Source organism: Opisthorchis viverrini (genome assembly GCF_000715545.1).
Source record: "Opisthorchis viverrini unplaced genomic scaffold opera_v5_343, whole genome shotgun sequence".
NCBI lineage: Eukaryota > Metazoa > Platyhelminthes > Trematoda > Opisthorchiida > Opisthorchiidae > Opisthorchis > Opisthorchis viverrini.
The window spans coordinates 204,840-222,605 of record NW_008751994.1 but is presented as its reverse complement, the minus strand read 5'-3'; the positions used below and the strand labels follow the sequence as shown (position 1 = coordinate 222,605).

General features: G+C 42.1%; 1 protein-coding gene across 1 annotated transcript in view; it reads right to left on the bottom strand.

Moving 5' to 3' along the window:
* Positions 1-1,103: 1,103 nt before the first annotated feature.
* The window catches only part of T265_15056 (hypothetical protein), a gene marked incomplete at both ends in the record, with an annotated part of 23,438 nt that continues 6,775 nt past the window's right edge, over positions 1,104-17,766 (bottom strand). The window contains 8 exons of the mRNA XM_009176409.1: positions 1,104-1,211; positions 1,667-1,843; positions 2,902-3,127; positions 5,047-5,376; positions 9,106-9,198; positions 11,316-11,974; positions 16,090-16,266; positions 16,319-16,544. Of these exons, the coding sequence (XP_009174673.1) occupies positions 1,105-1,211; positions 1,667-1,843; positions 2,902-3,127; positions 5,047-5,376; positions 9,106-9,198; positions 11,316-11,974; positions 16,090-16,266; positions 16,319-16,544 (1,995 nt within the window). The remainder of the gene's footprint in view (positions 1,212-1,666; positions 1,844-2,901; positions 3,128-5,046; positions 5,377-9,105; positions 9,199-11,315; positions 11,975-16,089; positions 16,267-16,318; positions 16,545-17,766) is intronic.

The following is a 17,766-nucleotide window of genomic DNA, read 5'->3' as shown; positions in this document are numbered from 1 at the left end:
TGGCAGAGGAGTATGAAGGAGATCACGAAACGCTTGGGTGCTGTCGGTGCTACTCACCTTCCAGGATGGGGACGCGTGATACCCACTGCAGTTGGTTGGAGACACGGCTGCTCACCGATGTCGGTGGTGTTCTTTTTGTCTGTCTCTGACCAGATTGCCTGAATGAATGTCTGGAAGTGTATGATTGTAGTAAGGTAGCACCAAGTCCTCTCTCTGTCCATCTTTATTCTTTTCTTCGGACTAGACCTTCCAAATAAATCATGGCTGTACGGCAGCGAAGCATCAGTGTTGAACACTGATGTCATGCTGTCGATGTTGATGATGATGATGATGATGTTTATGATGATTAAAAGTAGCTGTACCTGGTTTTTCCACTGGGGTCTGCAATAAAAGATTGTGGATGTCCTTGAAGGTGACCTGATTTATTCTTATTAATGGACGGTGAGTAAAATACTCTCTTCAAGCGTTCGTGTTTTTCACAACAGCTAACCTCCTTATTGTTTGAAAGAGGACCTTCTTTTCGTATCTAAGACCTGGAGAGCACAGAATTTTCAGTTGCGTTACTTGGACGTGACTATCTCATCAGCATAACTATCCTGTGCAACAGCTTTTTTGCCGCCCTATTTTATTAAGAACGGAGACATTGCGTTTCAACTTCGAGCATTTGTGAATTGAGTATTCATCTCGTCTTTAAAACACAAACAGTAGTACGATTGTGCTTCCTTGAGCAACCTCAAAATAAACACATCTGAGCATCCTAACGAAATAAATTGTCACCACCACGATTGACCGAGTGCTACTCGCGAACCTCAGCGGGCAAAGCCCTAGCACACAGTTACAGGTGAACTTTAACTAGGCATGCGTGCCGTTGCAAACAGTTGCGTTGCGTGCTATGCAATGTCTCTGGCCATTTGCATGCAAGATCACATGGGTTTCGCCCAGGAAGGCGCGAAGACCCCGTAGCCCTCAATTCAATTCGAACCACCTTCATATCAGGATCACAACAGCTTCTTTTTGAACAGACCCTGGAAACAATGTATCGATGCAGAAAACATCCAAGGACTCACGTATTGTTACAAGTAGTCCCTAATGAATCTTCTTTTAACCACCTTCCTCCTCCTCATCTATCGGAAATTTTGCGCTAACCGTGTGGGAACTGTAACTGTTGGACGATTTGAAAGCAACACGATAGCTGGGTTCATTCCCGCCACCTAAGGTCATTGCTTTCTTCATGCACAAATAGCAAGATATTTTCAATTGGCACCTAATCAAAGTCTTTCTAACACAAGTGCATTAAAATCAGCTCAAGTAAGCAACAGATAATGACGTTTTGTAAGCTGTCTTGGAGGGAAAATAGATGGCTGTGGGATGAAAATAATGCTTTTAATAGAGGAATTAGAATATGTTATATCGCTGTAACCCCTATAGTAGTTAGGAAACCAAGTGAACCAGAGATATGAAGAATGGTTATTTGATCCAACTGAAGACCACTCGAGGTTGGCAAGGGTCGAACCAGGTTATAGTGAAGCTGTATATATGTGTCCGAATCGTATGCTCTCCACTGCTCACCGGGGTATAATCACGAAATGTTAAAGTCGGCCCTATCACTCAAATGATCTCTATGGTCTATTACTTATGGCAGAAGATGAGCTACATCTAGACTCACCCCGTTTTTGTTGTAACCTCGCTAGCAATCCATGGATGACCCTACTGACCAGAGAAGAAAAGAAAAATATCCAAGTTAGTGAAATCGCGGCACACGTGATTGCAGCGGTTGCCACTGTTGCTGCGATGGCATCTTGTCGTACAGCAAAATAAGTATCAATGTATGACCCCTCGGTTCCTGTAAAAAAAGGAACAAGAGAGCATGGATTGGCAAACCAGGTTATAGTGAAGCTGTATATATGTGTCCGAATCGTATGCTCTCCACTGCTCACCGGGGTATAATCACGAAATGTTAAAGTCGGCCCTATCACTCAAATGATCTCTATGGTCTATTACTTATGGCAGAAGATGAGCTACATCTAGACTCACCCCGTTTTTGTTGTAACCTCGCTAGCAATCCATGGATGACCCTACTGACCAGAGAAGAAAAGAAAAATATCCAAGTTAGTGAAATCGCGGCACACGTGATTGCAGCGGTTGCCACTGTTGCTGCGATGGCATCTTGTCGTACAGCAAAATAAGTATCAATGTATGACCCCTCGGTTCCTGTAAAAAAAGGAACAAGAGAACATGGATTGGCACCGCAATTATAGTAGTAAACAATCAGATAGTCTTGAACTGATTTCTCAACCGGCCCTATATGTAAAATTGATGCGCATAAGCTCATTAACTGTGTGGTCGTCTCCAAAGGAACATAAAGTTTATGGTCAGTTGGTGGAATGCGCTTATGCACAGATTATGTTGATGGTAACGATGAACTTAACTAAATCGCTCGTTTATCACATTGTTCAACTGAATATGTTTCACCGCTTTATGATTCAGTTGGCTTATTATTCTAAATATGGTAGTATGTTTTCCCGGTGGAAAACTTTCCGATAGCCAGGTTTAACCATTCTTTGGACTCGACAATCAGGTGTAGTTCCTTAGTTACCATCAGCATCATGTTCACCTTGAATACCGATTTCCAGATAGCTCACCGGTTAAGAGGGAAACTTACTGACTGGAAGATCTGTGGTCTGAATCCAACCACGAAATCTCGATTGCTCATGTCCAGGCTAGGGCAACCCGGCAGTGTCTCAGTCCTTCTCCCAAGCGAACCTCAGCTCATCTACGTTGCCAAGTCAGATCACGATTGAGAGACAACTAATTAATCAGATTAATCTTCAAGTTTACTAACTAGAGAGTCAAATTTCCAGATTTCATTCTTAATCACCGTTTGAATGTCTGTAAACTTACGTGCGCATGGGTGCTCACCACACTTTGCATATTCTACGGACGCACCGAGACATTCACGCTGTTCGGTTGAATTTTTCATCAATGAAAGACAGTTGCGCGTCCGGACTGTGTAACGCACGTCTCCGCATCCGGGTCTGCACGTATCCCACGGTAACCATTCTGACCATTCGCCAACCCACAGACTGCAGGCACTTCCGGAAAAACCCGGATAGCAAAGACAATAAACCTAGAAGAACAATAGAAAGTCGTTTGTGCTTGAAAATACTTGAAAGTAAAAAGTATACATACTTATTGAAAACGCATATTCTATAGAATTGCCTCTAAGTATGTTATTTCAATTGGGAATTCATATTAGAATATTTCCCAAAGCCATTTTGTTCACTAGTCGGCGGAAGTGAAAAAATAAGCACTCTTGAAAAGCCCATATTAAAAGTACAGGCTAACAGACTGCATGGATCTACACTTCTAAGTCACCACTATTGTGTCTAACTGGATTTTGTCTTTCCCCATTAGTTGGTTCTGAAACTTCTTAGGTATGATGCCTTCTGCGGAGCACCGTTTTCTTGTAAGATCTCAATACTTAGTTTGAAGGGCCCAGTCAAAATGGTCCACTTTCACCAGCTTGTCTTTCTTGAACGTATTTATTTCAGCGTACACGGTGGGTTGAAATCCACAAAATGAGACCGAGTATTATTGACGGGAATGAAAAACGGAAACATTTTTCGGGAACTAGTTAATGCGCATATGATTTAGCGTTAAGAGGCAAGTACCATTGGTGTTTCGTGGGCCAAACCATTCTGTTATAATAACCTTTGTCTTACATTGATCATCCTCGGCATCAGTGACATCGTGATCATCACTGACAGCAGAACCAGAAGCACGAACAACCAAAATGGGCTCACAAATGCCGTACTATCAAAAAGGAAGAAAGGATTAGAAAATAATTGAAAGAAAGTTAATACAAAAAAGTAGCCGTACGGGTTACCTATTTGTGGATCCGGGTTGTTAATTCTCAGACAGATTACCAGACACCGTCTGAACGATCTGTAAGGACTCCCTTCACAAATATCCTGTTGCCTGACTTCCTACCGAACAGGCTCAGTTCGTTAAGAATTTCAATGACGGACCCAGTTAGACCAGCTGCTTGAACCGGCTGCTAGAGTGGATAATGTGACGCAGCTGACTTTGGTTGCTTGTCGTGGCCAACCCTGAGTGATCGAACGAAGATGAAATAGATACTGTACAAGCTCTGGTGTCTCAGGGGTTTCATTTGAACTCAATTATCAAGTCACTCATTAACTCTCGCATTTTAAGGTCACGTCGTTTTCATTCCGTTAGAGATCTACGGGTAACGTAAGCTCCAGCCGACGTACTCGCTCAACCTTCCCAACTAGTTTCAAGTTTGCCCTCGCATAATCACTTGCCAGAAATATGCATCTGTGAAACTTTACTATGTACTTATAAACATTCACAGAAAGGATTTTATGGTGCGTATATTAATGAAGTAATGGCGTGCAGCTCGGAAGAGCAGCGATTCAAACTTGTTCAGAGTGGTTTGACTAAATTTTACTACGGCTGTTGAGTAGCGATTTGTGATAAATCATTCCTGTGGATAAATGTGACTTCAAAGTAACAGGTACCGTAATTCCATCAAGAATCCACTCTTATTTGGCTCTATTATTGTTTTTCGGTATTTTCCGTTAAGATGAGACCAGCACTGTACAGACTGAAAACACTATCTGCCCATAGTAGTACGGATTCACGAAACCGCCTTTCATCCAGTCAAATGAGCTATTTAGTGAAGACGAACTCGAGCCTCGATCACCCAGATAGCAACTCCAACTTAAGCCCCAAGTGCCGCACAGCCAATCAAATTATGGGCTAACCGCCAGTGAGCGTATTTGAATAAGCAGCGATGAGTGTTATTTGCAAGGTGACAAAGACCCATGTTTTTCACCTATTAAGCCGATAATTCCCACAAAAGTAATAAGTCCTTTTTGGTAGATTTCCCCGGACACAACACCTGTAGAAACGAATAACTTTGTTCTACTTGGCATCCAATCAAAAACCAATTTGAGACGTGAACAGATTCCCATCCCTTGTGGTGCCTGCGAGGGCATTTAATGAAGCAAAGCGTTTACTCACCTTACCTCCTTGTTCACTAGTCATACAATCTCCGTGAATGCAAATGGCCGAATCACACACCGTTCGTTTTTTCAAACAATTATCGTAGGCCAGACCTGGATCCGGAACCCATGGGTTTCCGTTGCAGCTGCATCGGTAGTAGATATCTCCCTCACCACTGGTATGTGAATGACATCGGTTCCCAGCATAGATCACGTTGCAGGCAATGTGGCCTGGGATGCGCAGGCCACCGTTAGGCAAATCTGGATGTCTTACGAGTTGTTCGCAGGCATTGACTGGCCGTTCACATCGCACACCAAAGTATTGCGGCCTGCAAACACACCGTCCTTCCTACGAAGCAGAATTTTAGGAGAACATCGATGATGCAGAAATCAATTTCCCATCAGTTGTCGAAGATATCCACAATACTGAAGAGGTAAGCTATAGAGTAAAATGATGTGTCGTTGAAGTTTGAACTCAAAATGTATTTACGACTTTCTACTGTGAGTTATGTAAAAAAAACTATCATGTATATATCATATGTATATTCTGTATGAATGTATCTAGGTCTAACTCAGTTACATGGACTCACGAAATCTCTAAATAATAAAGCGTTATTTAACTTAACCTGCTGTTTACTGAAGATCAGAAGCTCGATCGTGTTCAAACTTCCAAATCAACATTTCCGCTATAAGTCATAAATGCCAAAAGATCAGAACTTTTTGTTTTATTTTTGACACTCTTTTTGGATCCAAGCACATATTTCCCAATAGTGGCACAATAAGCTGGGATACAACGTTTGGAATGAAATAAAAACGTTGTTCTTTTTTTACTTGAATAGATCGTTCCCTCTTAGCTTTGCAGGTCTTAGATCTGTGATGACTGAAGGAAAAAGCTGCAAAAACATTATCTTTCAACTTGTGTTCTTAATAGTGCAGTAACCCCTATGCATGAATTACGTACTCGTAGGGTTCCTGTAACGATTAAAGAGCGGAACCGTTATTTGCGATTTTGCGTCACGCCTGCTGAAACGAATACATTTATTGATTTAAATGAAGATCTTATCCCCGTTACCTTTGAAAACACGTTGCGTTTATATACGACCAGACTAGAGATTATCAAAAAGAAGTACCCTAAACCAAACAGACACTTCACGTTTGATTTCACTTAAACTTGAACGATGCTTTAACCAGCGGCATGTTGGGGACGCTTTTGATGATAGCGATTTCCCTCGTTCCTCGGATTTAGTGAACGCTTTTTTTCCTAGAACGTCCGACAAAGAGTCACGCACACCTAAATAAACAATTATGTTGTGAAAAACTTAGATCACAATTTTCAAATGATCCACGAATATATGCTCATAGATTTTTCAGAGCCGAACTCAATGCCACTTTGTGTGAGTTTCTATCACGAGGGTGCAAACTGTGTTATCTAAGCATAAGTTGGTTCAAATATCCGCTAAGTTGTACTTCTCACGCGTTTGGGTTGAGAGAGTGGCATGATGATCATGTATAAGGATGAATGCCTTGACAAGAAGTCCTTGATACATGATGAGGAAAGTAAATTCAGAAGCCATCTACACAAAGACAATACCATTCAGACTGGATGAAAGATACTTGTTTCCCGAAGTGGATGCAAAATGCCGGCACCACTACTCAGACCAAATAGGATTAACCGCTTATTCTGAGGCTCAATGGAATACCTGAAATCCACGAACCCTATCGTTCGCTTAGACCCTATATCCCCGGATAAATGACTAGCTGAAACTCTCAAACAGATTCGGTGTAGGATTCGTCATTACAGCCTATGAGACAATTTTACATTCTTAGATGAGATCAAGGAATTGAATGTGGACAAGAAGCACACGACGTCATTGGACGTATCTCCCTTCCTGACTGAAGTCCTGCTCGAAGAAACAATCTGTTGTCTCTGTGACTGTATGAAAGAATAAAACATCAACCCAAATATTCCTATTGATGGTCTACGGGAATCAATGTTGCAATGCACATTTGATATTCAGTTTCAAATCAAAGAAAGACTGTAACAACTCTTTGAGTGTCGCAATAGGTTCTCTATTAGGCCCATTCTTTGCCATTGTTATTGTAGATCACCCTTAGAACCATGACGTCTACCCAAGTAGAGAAAGAACGCCCTTCTGTGGGCGATGATCCTCAGAACTACCGGAAATCTTAACGAGACTTACTCAAGCACGTCAGGTCATTCAATTAACATCCGGCAAATAATGGTGCTTTTTTTACATTTTCTGGACGTACAGATGTTAAAAGTTCAGTTTAAAATTTAGCGATCTGAACTGAACAACGCACTAACTTGGACAGCTTCGTCCAACTGAAACAAAAGTTTGTTCGGTGTCATGTTGAAAGAGCAAGATAAATCTGCTCTGGAAGAAAACTTAAAGCCAGGCGTAACTCGCTAGCTACCATGATTCCGAGAAATGATTATCCGGACAAGCTCACCTTAAAACACACGGCTGCTACAAGTAAGAAAACCGAGCCGGTTACAGCGAAAAAAATTCATCTTTATCAGTCTCCCTTTCCAAGTGAGACTTGGTCGCAGACCATCTGACTTAACACTATACAGTATGGAAAACCTTCCCAGCTACTTCACTCAAGGTGTGGTTCACGGCTATTGAGCCGGTACCCCCACATCTTAAAGAAATGCCGTCGGTTCATGCTGAAAGCATGGTAGTCTACTCCTATGCTTGATATTGTCCAGAAGAATATATAGGGCAGTTAGTCAAGAGAGCACAGAAGCATAATCCATTTTTGGTTGATAGCTGGATCGAGAAGGTCTATTGCCAGTGCAAAAATCACTCATTTGGCTGATACCAGTCGTTCGATTAACCTCACTACCACTTGTCGAATACTGTACCAAGGGTCTATCCACCCACCAAAATCCGTTTAATACTAGTTTCTGGCCTCAGCTGAGGTCATTGCAATTCGCTCACCCAAAAACCGGGGTCTGTGCACTCAGAAAGCATTCATACGATCGTTGAGTCTTCCAGATGTGCTTATGTGGCTGTTGGCTACCCAGGCCAATCGACCTTGACGTAAACAGTCTTCACATTTCGACCCACAAGTTACAGTTTATCACTGCTTCACTAGTATGGACAACTGGTGGTAAGTCTTGTAAGAAATCTTTCCGTATTACCCAGAAGAAGATATCACGAAAGCATTATTGTTTGTCAACCTATGACGTGAATAAACTATGGTGAGTTTGTCTCGTAATGGTGGGGAGATTAAGGGTCTTGTTAGATAGCCATTTTACTACCAAATGAGGCGCGCAGTAGACAAGGGACAAGCTCAGTATAAATGAAATCCATAATTGGTCTGAGATACGAAAGAGAAGGAGCTTGCATCGTCTATGTCATCAGATATCAGTACCAGCAGATGGATTTCTGATTGCACCGCATTTTTTATCTTCAGCATATTCGTTCGTTGTAACCAGCATCAGGGGAATTTCGTACCAGCATCTTCGTTGCCGGAAATTTATTTTTTGCTTTAGGTTGTTCAACATCTAAACAGTCCGCAAATAAAGCCCACAAAAGATGACGTCCCGTCAAACCAGACAGCTTATTTTAGTCCCAGTTTAGTCACGCAAAAGTCGCAATAGGATTGATGGTGTTAGCCACTTTATTAATGAAGGGTGAAATAGAGCTTATAACCAGACGGTCGCATCATGTAATAGGGTACGGTAGGGAAACAGAACGCCAAATCAAATCACTTTTCTTAACTTTTCCCGCAAATACGTTGGAGGCTTTTATTAACAAGGTGCATAAACGGTCGGAATAGCAAGGAAAAAAGAAGGACAAATCATAGTAGCGACGATTTAGTTTACAGCCCATCTGTGGAGATTTAGTTCCTGGTCGATGTACGGTCCAAGTCAGAACTACATGAATCAAGTTCTAGAATTTCTTATTAGTTGGTTACGTAATAGCAGCTTGTGAATAAGAGAAAAGAGAGCTTTTTTCAAGCATTAAACATGGCGCCTATCACAAATTTTCTGATTGCGGACGGCGTACATCCTATTCACAACTGACTAACAAACAAGCGTACAACTCACCATTGCAACAGAATCATGCCGACAATATAAGGTTCCCTCAGAGTGGCATTTCGTTTCTTCATCACACTCACCAGGACGGGAAAAAGGTTTTTGCTGGAAAAAATTAACGAACTGATTGTTGTCTGAGGTTACTTGCGAAAGAAATAGGTGAATTGCTTCTAACTCTACTGGTGATCAGACTTATCTGAAGTTCATTTCATCAAGCAGTGTACAGTAAACTACGACCAATTTTCTCCCGAATCTTTCTTAATCAGTCGCAGTCGACTCACCAGTTTTAAGTTCGTCGGAAGAGAGTAGGTTATTCATAGATTGCTTAGCCAGGAAAACTATCCTTGCTACTAGGACAGAGATTCGGGGACACCATATGTTATTCAGTGAAATAATGAATTTCCTCATGCGTCAATATTTGGCTGACAAATATTCAGTTGTCTGCTAATTTTTATGGCATTAAATCTAGATCCAAAAACCCTGTACCCTTTGAGCCGAAGCATACCATGTCGCCAACGCGGTAAACCTCTGCATTTTGACCGACAGCTCGTTTCTATCGCGCTACTTCCACAGATCCGATGTTGTGATCAGCCGCACTCCAAAATGACCATAAACCCATAAAACTCTCCCAAAAAATCAGTATGCTTCATGATCATTTGTTTTTCCCCTACTACGACCGGGTCACTCTGAAGACTCCAACAGATGTTATTAAAGTCATTTTGTTTATGAATCGAGTTAAATCTGCAAAAATACACGTCATTTAACGATGATTTTCAGCTTTATAACTGGTTTTGCCATAAGTATCATTCCTAGTAATGCCAAACCGTACAGGTTTGACGTGACACAGACGAATCTGACTGAATTCACCATCAATGGAGAATTACTCTGTCTTAAATTAGTGCACGAAAATCAATCGGTTAAAGATCAGAGTATATGAATAAACATTTAACGGGATTAGAAGTGAAGCAACTAAAATAGTGCGTTTGATCTCGCGCATCCAGTCAGCTGTTGGTTAACCATCTATCCTCTCTGCATACTCTTAGCACTGGATGGATAATGCCCTTCTTGATCAGTAGAGGAAAGATTGTACAAAAATAATACGAGCGGACAAGCATTGTATTGCCAGAGGAACAAGTCCCATAACGTTCAATTTCAAGGAAGAAACCCCCCACTCCTGGGAACTACTTCCAATTCCTCCATGTTGGAATGTCCCGTCGGCCCGCTGGTTTCTGCTTCTTTGATTTTATTACAGTTAACCTGGTGCGTAAGAGCTGATAGGTCTGCGTTGAGGATGATTTGGAAGTGCTCCATTGGTCTGAGGGTCAGTTCGTCGACGCAGTGCTGTCTTCAAGCTTTACTGTCGCTTAGACCACATTTGAGAATCCTAGTTTAAATTAAAAACATATCAGAAAAATACACTCATTTGCAAACAAATTTGGTTTTGTGGGAGACTCACTTGGAACCCAGCTGAATCGCTCGGGAACTGCGGTGACCTTATGAGCCCCCAAAAAGGCGAAACCGGCCGTGGACCATCGAGGAATTTTCAGCAACCTAATTAGTAGTGTATTGCGTCCATGCAAGCATCGCACTATCTCGAATATCGTACGAACTGAAGCATGAGGTGGCCTGGTGCGTCACATACAGTTGCTTAGAAACAGCATGAGCGAGAGATTCGACTGGGTTCCGGGTGGGTTTCTCATGAAAGCAATTTTGTTTGCAAATGTGTGTTTCGCTGATTTCGTGTAATTTGGTTTCGTGTAGGACATAAGGTGGACGGGGACTGCGCCTACCTAATGAGTCACAAGAAAGCCGAAACCGGTCGTGAGCTGTCGAAGAAGTTTCAGCAACTGTGTGGGTAGTTTCCTTCAGACGAGATTACCACTTGCCTAAGGGGAGAGATGGCTCATTGGTTAGAGCACAGATTTACTAACCGGAAGGCCATGGTTCAAACCTGACTTCTGCCTCTCGACTTTCCTGTCTAGGTTTGGGCAACCCTGGAGTATCCCAGCACTTGTGCTCCCTTCTGATGGCATGGAAGTTGGGCACCGAAAGGGTTTTGCAGCCGGACGATTTTTTTACTACTTTTCTTACATCAAGGAATGTTCTATGCAGTTGACCTAATGTTTGTGCGAACTTTACAGATCGATTCTCTATCATCACAGTAATCGTGAAACTGACAAAGTCAAGTAAAGTGGTTAGTTCACACACCATCAATTGCTTACCTTTATTTGGCCATCGTGTAGTTCTACGTAATCTCTGCTCAAACAAACATGCATATCAGAATCCCACTTTTGACCTGATGGGCATTCACAGGTATAGTCATGTTCGAAAATCCCGACTTGTGTGCACGATTCCACACGACATTGCTGTTGATGTTGGCACGGATTAGGGCACAGACAGCTATAAATATCATGCATCTGTTTCCTCCATAACATGCCGCATATGCCCAGGCAGCCGGTGACGAAAAACGACTGTGTGCTCATTGACCAACGACTTTTCTCTCGATTGACGTAGGTTGTAAAGTCTCCATGTTCCATTAGAAGGTCCGATTCAAATCGGCTAGACCCTTGCCCAAATCTGAGTAGCTGTTTTCGAAACATTTCCCGAAGACGTACCGTACAAGACTCATTTCCTTTACATTTGAGCAGACATGGTTCATTGTACACGGGCTCAAACGCTTTCTCAAATTCCAACGAAAACAACGTTTGCATTGTGTTGTATTCCGAACCAAATATTGGATTTGTCAGCTCCGTTTGTTCTACAGAAAAAACCTTCGGGACAAGGTCGTTGCAGAATGAGTGGTTCATGGCTGCGGTGACAAATCCAAAGGCTAGCCAGAAATAACACAATGTATTAAATCGTATCTGATACATGAGGACGACTGGAAAACTGGTCTGATGAGGACATAATTGTCTACACATGCAGAAACACTAAGCTAGTAGGAGGGGTACCATTATGTCCACGCGCCACTGCATTGATTATTCAGTTCAAACGCTGGTTTATTGATTTTGTGACACGGTGCTTTTGCATTTGTGGGTCTACTCTGGAACTTTTACAGAATAGTCACTGTGAAATAACCAGATTTTGACGTCGGGGACAATAACGGTCTTTCGTGAACTTGGGAGAAATTAAACTCATGTTCGTCGAGATACTGACGTCTACATGAATCCGGTTCGTTTGAATAGGACCAACTTGACCACTTGGACAAAAACCTCGCAAAGCGAAGCGGAAAAAGAATGACGAGCCAAGACATGCGTTGGAACCATCCTATGGGTGTCTCGTGCCCCGGTGTTCCAAGGGGCATACTATAGTCCACATTCTGGAGCCTGCTATGAAATGTACCTTGTAAAACTGTGCTAATACTATCACTAATAATGCAACATGCATGACCGCATAGTATTTTTTGAAACCATTTTCTAGATTTCTCCGCGGCGGATAGTGCTCATTAAATAAAGTAGGATTATATATATATATATATATATATAGTTTGCGCATTGAGTTTGAATTTCCGCTAACTTCACTCGGTCATTGCATATTCGTATTTCAGAGGCAAGATGTGTATGCAAGTTGAACGCCGGACACAAACCAAGGGTAACAGTTCTAGAAAGTAAAACGTCTAGCCTCCCCCAGTACAAGTTGGTCATATACATAACATACATCTTTCATGGCCTTTAAAGAAACCTCAACGCAATGCATTGTTGAACACCACACCATGTTCCACTGCTTTGCACGTAGACTGTGGGGCCGATGACGCCCCAAAACTTCCAAAGTGCTGATAACTTAGCTGTGACAGTGCAAGCTCGGAAACTGATGAGCATATTTACCGTGGCGTCAGAGAGCCAAAACTTCCAATCTGTATTGACGAATGCCAAATATCATCATTAGGTGGCCTTTGGGTGTTCGCTACGCACGTTTGTCCCTCTGTATGTTTGATCAAACTTCTCGTTCTTTCATGGATCATCCCGGATAGGTTCAGAGCTGAACTTGAAGGGAATGTATATTTCGATTGCCGTGCACCGTTTTGGCTGTAAACTAACGTCAAATACTGAGCGCTATTAGGTTCATCTTTTATTAAGGGACTGAATTAACTGTGCCATTCGACCTTGTCGACATGCATACGGGTGCTTTATGGTCCATGCAAAATATTTTGGAAAATAAACTACTTGAAGATTGATGACTTAAGTTTCGCAGTCCCGATTTACAGTCCGAACATTCTCACTGGAAATCTCATTCCCCTATGGTCACCTAACCAAAGTCAAGATGAAGAGGCCTTCAACGTGGTAAATTAGCCAATTGACCTTAAATTACCCACGTCTCCCAGTCACATTGGAAGATAGGGAGATTACAAGTCATTATAAGTCTTAGTGCTGACTGAACTAACTAACTGACTGACTAGCTAACTAACTAACTAAATAAATAAATAAATAACCAAGTAACTAACTAACTAAGCCAAAACCACTTAAACCAGAGCTTCAAAAGAGATTCCGTCTGACCGAGAAGCACTGTGGAGCTGTTTTATTCATTAGGAGTAGCAGCAGCAGCAGGGAGCTAGCTTCTCCTTAGACAAGACATAGCACCATTCGTCCTACGATCACAGAAACGACCACACAGAACTCAGAGTTTCCAACCTCTCCAAGTGGGAGCTAACCACAGCTTGTAGTTGAACGGTAAAATATTGAACCACTGATTGCAGGGTCACGGTTTCCAAAGTCTGAGTTTCACGAGATGCTCACCACTCATCATCTCATCATCATCATCGACAGCATGACATTAGTGTTCAACACTGATGCTTCACTGCCGTACAACCATGATTTATTTGAAAGCCCTGTTGTAAAGAAAAGAGTGAAAGGTGGACGGGGAAAGGACTTGGTGCTAGCTTACCACAATTATTCCGACGTGCCTACACCTCCAGACATTCACTCAGGCAATCTGGATAGAGACTGACAACGCCACTGACAGCTGTTGGCAGTCATATCTTGTAGTATCTGCAACCAGGCACAACTCACCACTGATGATTCCCATTTGTACAGCGCTTCTGCGCTTTTCAAAATAGAATGACTTCACTAGCAGGATGATGCCTCTTAAAAATTGCCAAGTCATCTCACCATTACAACATATCCGTCCGTTAGATCAACTTGAAACCTGGTGTAAGCAGGTGTTACATGAACAAGCCCCGCCCTAGGTCAGATGCTCATTAGTATTGATACAACAGATGCCCAACAAATCTCATGTGCGGACTGAATTAACCCTGGCAGAAGCAAGAAGGAAAACAAACAAAATCGGCTGCTGCACAATTAAGCCCTATAGTCTGACCGAATATGCGAGAACACAGAAAAAACAATGTGTGGTCTTTCTTACAACCAACTTCAATTCACAGGTCTATTGCACGTTATTTGGTATCGATTAAAGTTAAACATTATAAATCAGAAAGAAAGTTGCACAAGGCCCTACCCAACACTCGATGAAACTCTGATGAATTGGTTTTTCTGATTCAGTGAACAATTCACAATATTTGTACGGAATTCAACCGGTTTCAATTAATCACCCGATTCAGAGATAAAAAAAGACTGTTTCGTATGTTGTCTCTTGAGACGGAAAAATTTTATTTGAATGCAAACATTGCTTTTTGCAAAAGTACACCAATCAGTATAAGAAAAAAATTTCATGTGACGGGTATACGGTTGGCCTGAATTCCCTCGATTAATAAATCTGCAGAATGTGATGGAATACAACTTGCCCAAACTCGATTGGCCAAAATGTCCCATAGAATGAAACTATGGATGGACAAGCTTTATTTTTGAGACCGTCAAATCCCGTGGAACGCTTAACAAATTATTCCACTACGATTATGCAGTAAATTCAGTTGTCACACATCCGAACAGAACATCTCTTCTGTTCCGAGATTTATTCATTTTACCCAGTCTCATCCGTACGATTTTTTACCACCTCCACTCGCAGAGACGAAAAAATGAACAATGATATAAACGTAGAACTGATATGAATTATCCCAATTGAACACAGTCAATGCAATGGTTAGTATGAAAAACCTTCATTGGCCTTGAGCCTCACTCTCTTTTATTTCGTCAGCAGTTGTGTCCGCAGAAGCTGCTCGCTTGCTCTTAACTCCGTGTCCTGTGTCTGGAAGAGAAGCCAGAAAGAGTGCTCATTATGGTTGCTCTAATAAAATGACATATCTGTTGAACACACTATAGAGTTTACAACTTTATCCTCTGACGTGCACTGTATATTTTTCACCCGTCCTCATACTAATAGGTACTGCTGATCAGTTATAGTTATATCCAGTGAGAAACAAAAGATTAGTTTCTCCACCAATAGACAAAGGCTTTAGAAAAATTTATCCCTTCTGTACAGAACTCACCTCCCCCAGACAACTACTCTTGGAATAAGCAAATCCTGCGACGTTCCAGAATACCCTCGATAACAAATTATCCGTCAAAAATATTAGACTGCATTAAGTGTTTAGACTAGTTAGCGTACTTAAAGACAGTATTTCTCGCACAGAGGAAAGAAGCAAACGACCCCAGCCTTTGTGTTTTTCAGAGTTACAGCTGGATTTATTGAGTATCTTGCAGCGGGAACGACAAAGGTTTTGCATCTACTTGCTTAATTTTTATTATGTTGGAAGTAATCCATCAAGGGAGGGTAGATTACATGTCCGAATAGAAATTGTCCTGATGGCCTATCCGCTCAAGAATCCTCAACTTGACAGTAATTAAAAAGCTCTATTACACGAATAACTCAGATCTATTTTGTGGCAAGTGAGAATGTGAATGGTGTGATTGGTTTTGATCTACCAGCACATCTAGTTCATTCTCTTTCTATCCCTGAGTGAGATCCCCACAGCATTCAAGCTACACCACTGCATATGAGTCCTCAAGGTGGGAAAATTTGGCTAAACCACTTATTCTCAAATAAACTTTAGGGGGATAAGGTGTCATGTTAATAAATCATTCCGTGAATGAAAACGTGTCTTACCTCGCTTTTTCTGCAGCTTACGGTTTATGTTCAGTATCAGGTTACCAATAACGCCCCAGGCAAATAGAGCCCATGTGCCCGTGACCAACGTACAGGCTATTGCAGCCGCCGAAATACTCGTGGCTATGGAGCTTTGTCGTATTGCAAAGTACGTGTTGATAAATGTACCTTCCGTGCCTAAAGAATAAACATTAGTAGTCCCACGAATCAGCACCGGCATGATACTTACGAGCACAAGTGTGTTCCGCGCAAGCTGCATATTCGATGGACGCACCAAGACATTCGCGTTTTTCCACGGCCTCTGGTTTCATTGACAGACAGTCTCTAACGCGAACGGCATATCGAACATCCCCACATGCTGGATGGCACTTATCCCATGGAGACCATTCTGTCCATTCTCCAACCCATTCGGTGCAAGCAGGGCCCGTATAACCCGGATTGCATAAACAATGAGCCTTGTAAACGGAAGCAAAAAATATTTTCTTCAGGATAAAACACATTACTATGAGACTGATATTGGTGATAGGTAAATTGATGAAGCCCATTCCAGCATGAAGAAACAGTGTGCTTGGCTTTTTGGGTTAGTAGCATATATGAGATAGCGTGAAATTCATGTCCCACCAGAACTCGCCAGTGCGGTGGCAGGGTCAGGCAGTTTTCAATCTTCGGAAACCCTCTCACAGGTTCTGTTGCTTGGATGAATTTAATCAACTCAAGTGAAATGTAGGAGTGTTTAGACTGTGATCAGAAAGAAAATAGACTAATCTCATTATAATCGACTTTAAGAGTATCGTCCTATCCGTATCGTGAACTGTAGACTGGCATTTTTTGTCCAGTATGGCAGCTTTAATTGCACATATTATATAAGAAGATGGTGTTCACTTCAAGCGTCATCGGATAACCTCGAGTGCATCTTAAGCTGCTGAAGCTTCGATAGAAGAGGGCCTATTCAACTCTCCATGATGGCCCCATTTTGAGAAATCTTAACTTTTTAATTTTGATGTGTGATAGGTTTTTCCGACTGATTGACGCATTCAAAATTCAACCGCACTTTGTTTCTTGTTGGTCGAACCATGGATATCAACCTGCCGCCCCGGTTATTCGGTAACAAAACACAAAATTAGGAAAGGGCCACTCCGTGAAAACTCGTCACCTTCTCAACATTTGAAAGCTCCTAGAGTCAATGGAATTTCCTGTTTAATCAAAAGGACCATGAACTCGAGGGCAATTCACACACACTGTCCCCCCACACTTCTACTCATTTTCCGGACATTTTTATCCACTTTCGAGGCTACATCGTGCTTAAATGTATTCGAAAAATAGGGCATATATAAATTCATGCATAGACTGAGGTGCGAATTTCCAAGCCAAACCACAAATGAGCTTGTGATCAAGATGACCAAGTGCTTGAGTCAGAATGGGTGAACGTATGGTATATAATGGTACAGTTGACCCATAGTGTAACTTGAACACAGCAAAAGGCAGTGGCTGTTGCTTCTGCAACAGACCACGACATTAGATGTGTTTGTCAGCTAAATACAAGTGAACCGTACAGAGGAAATATTATCATCATTGTCAGCTGTAGTAACCGCGTACTCGCCGTACAGTGGTTGTAGCTGCCGCAGCTTCGTTCACCGATGATTTGGGGGGGGGGGGGGGGGGGGGGTGCCATTGCAG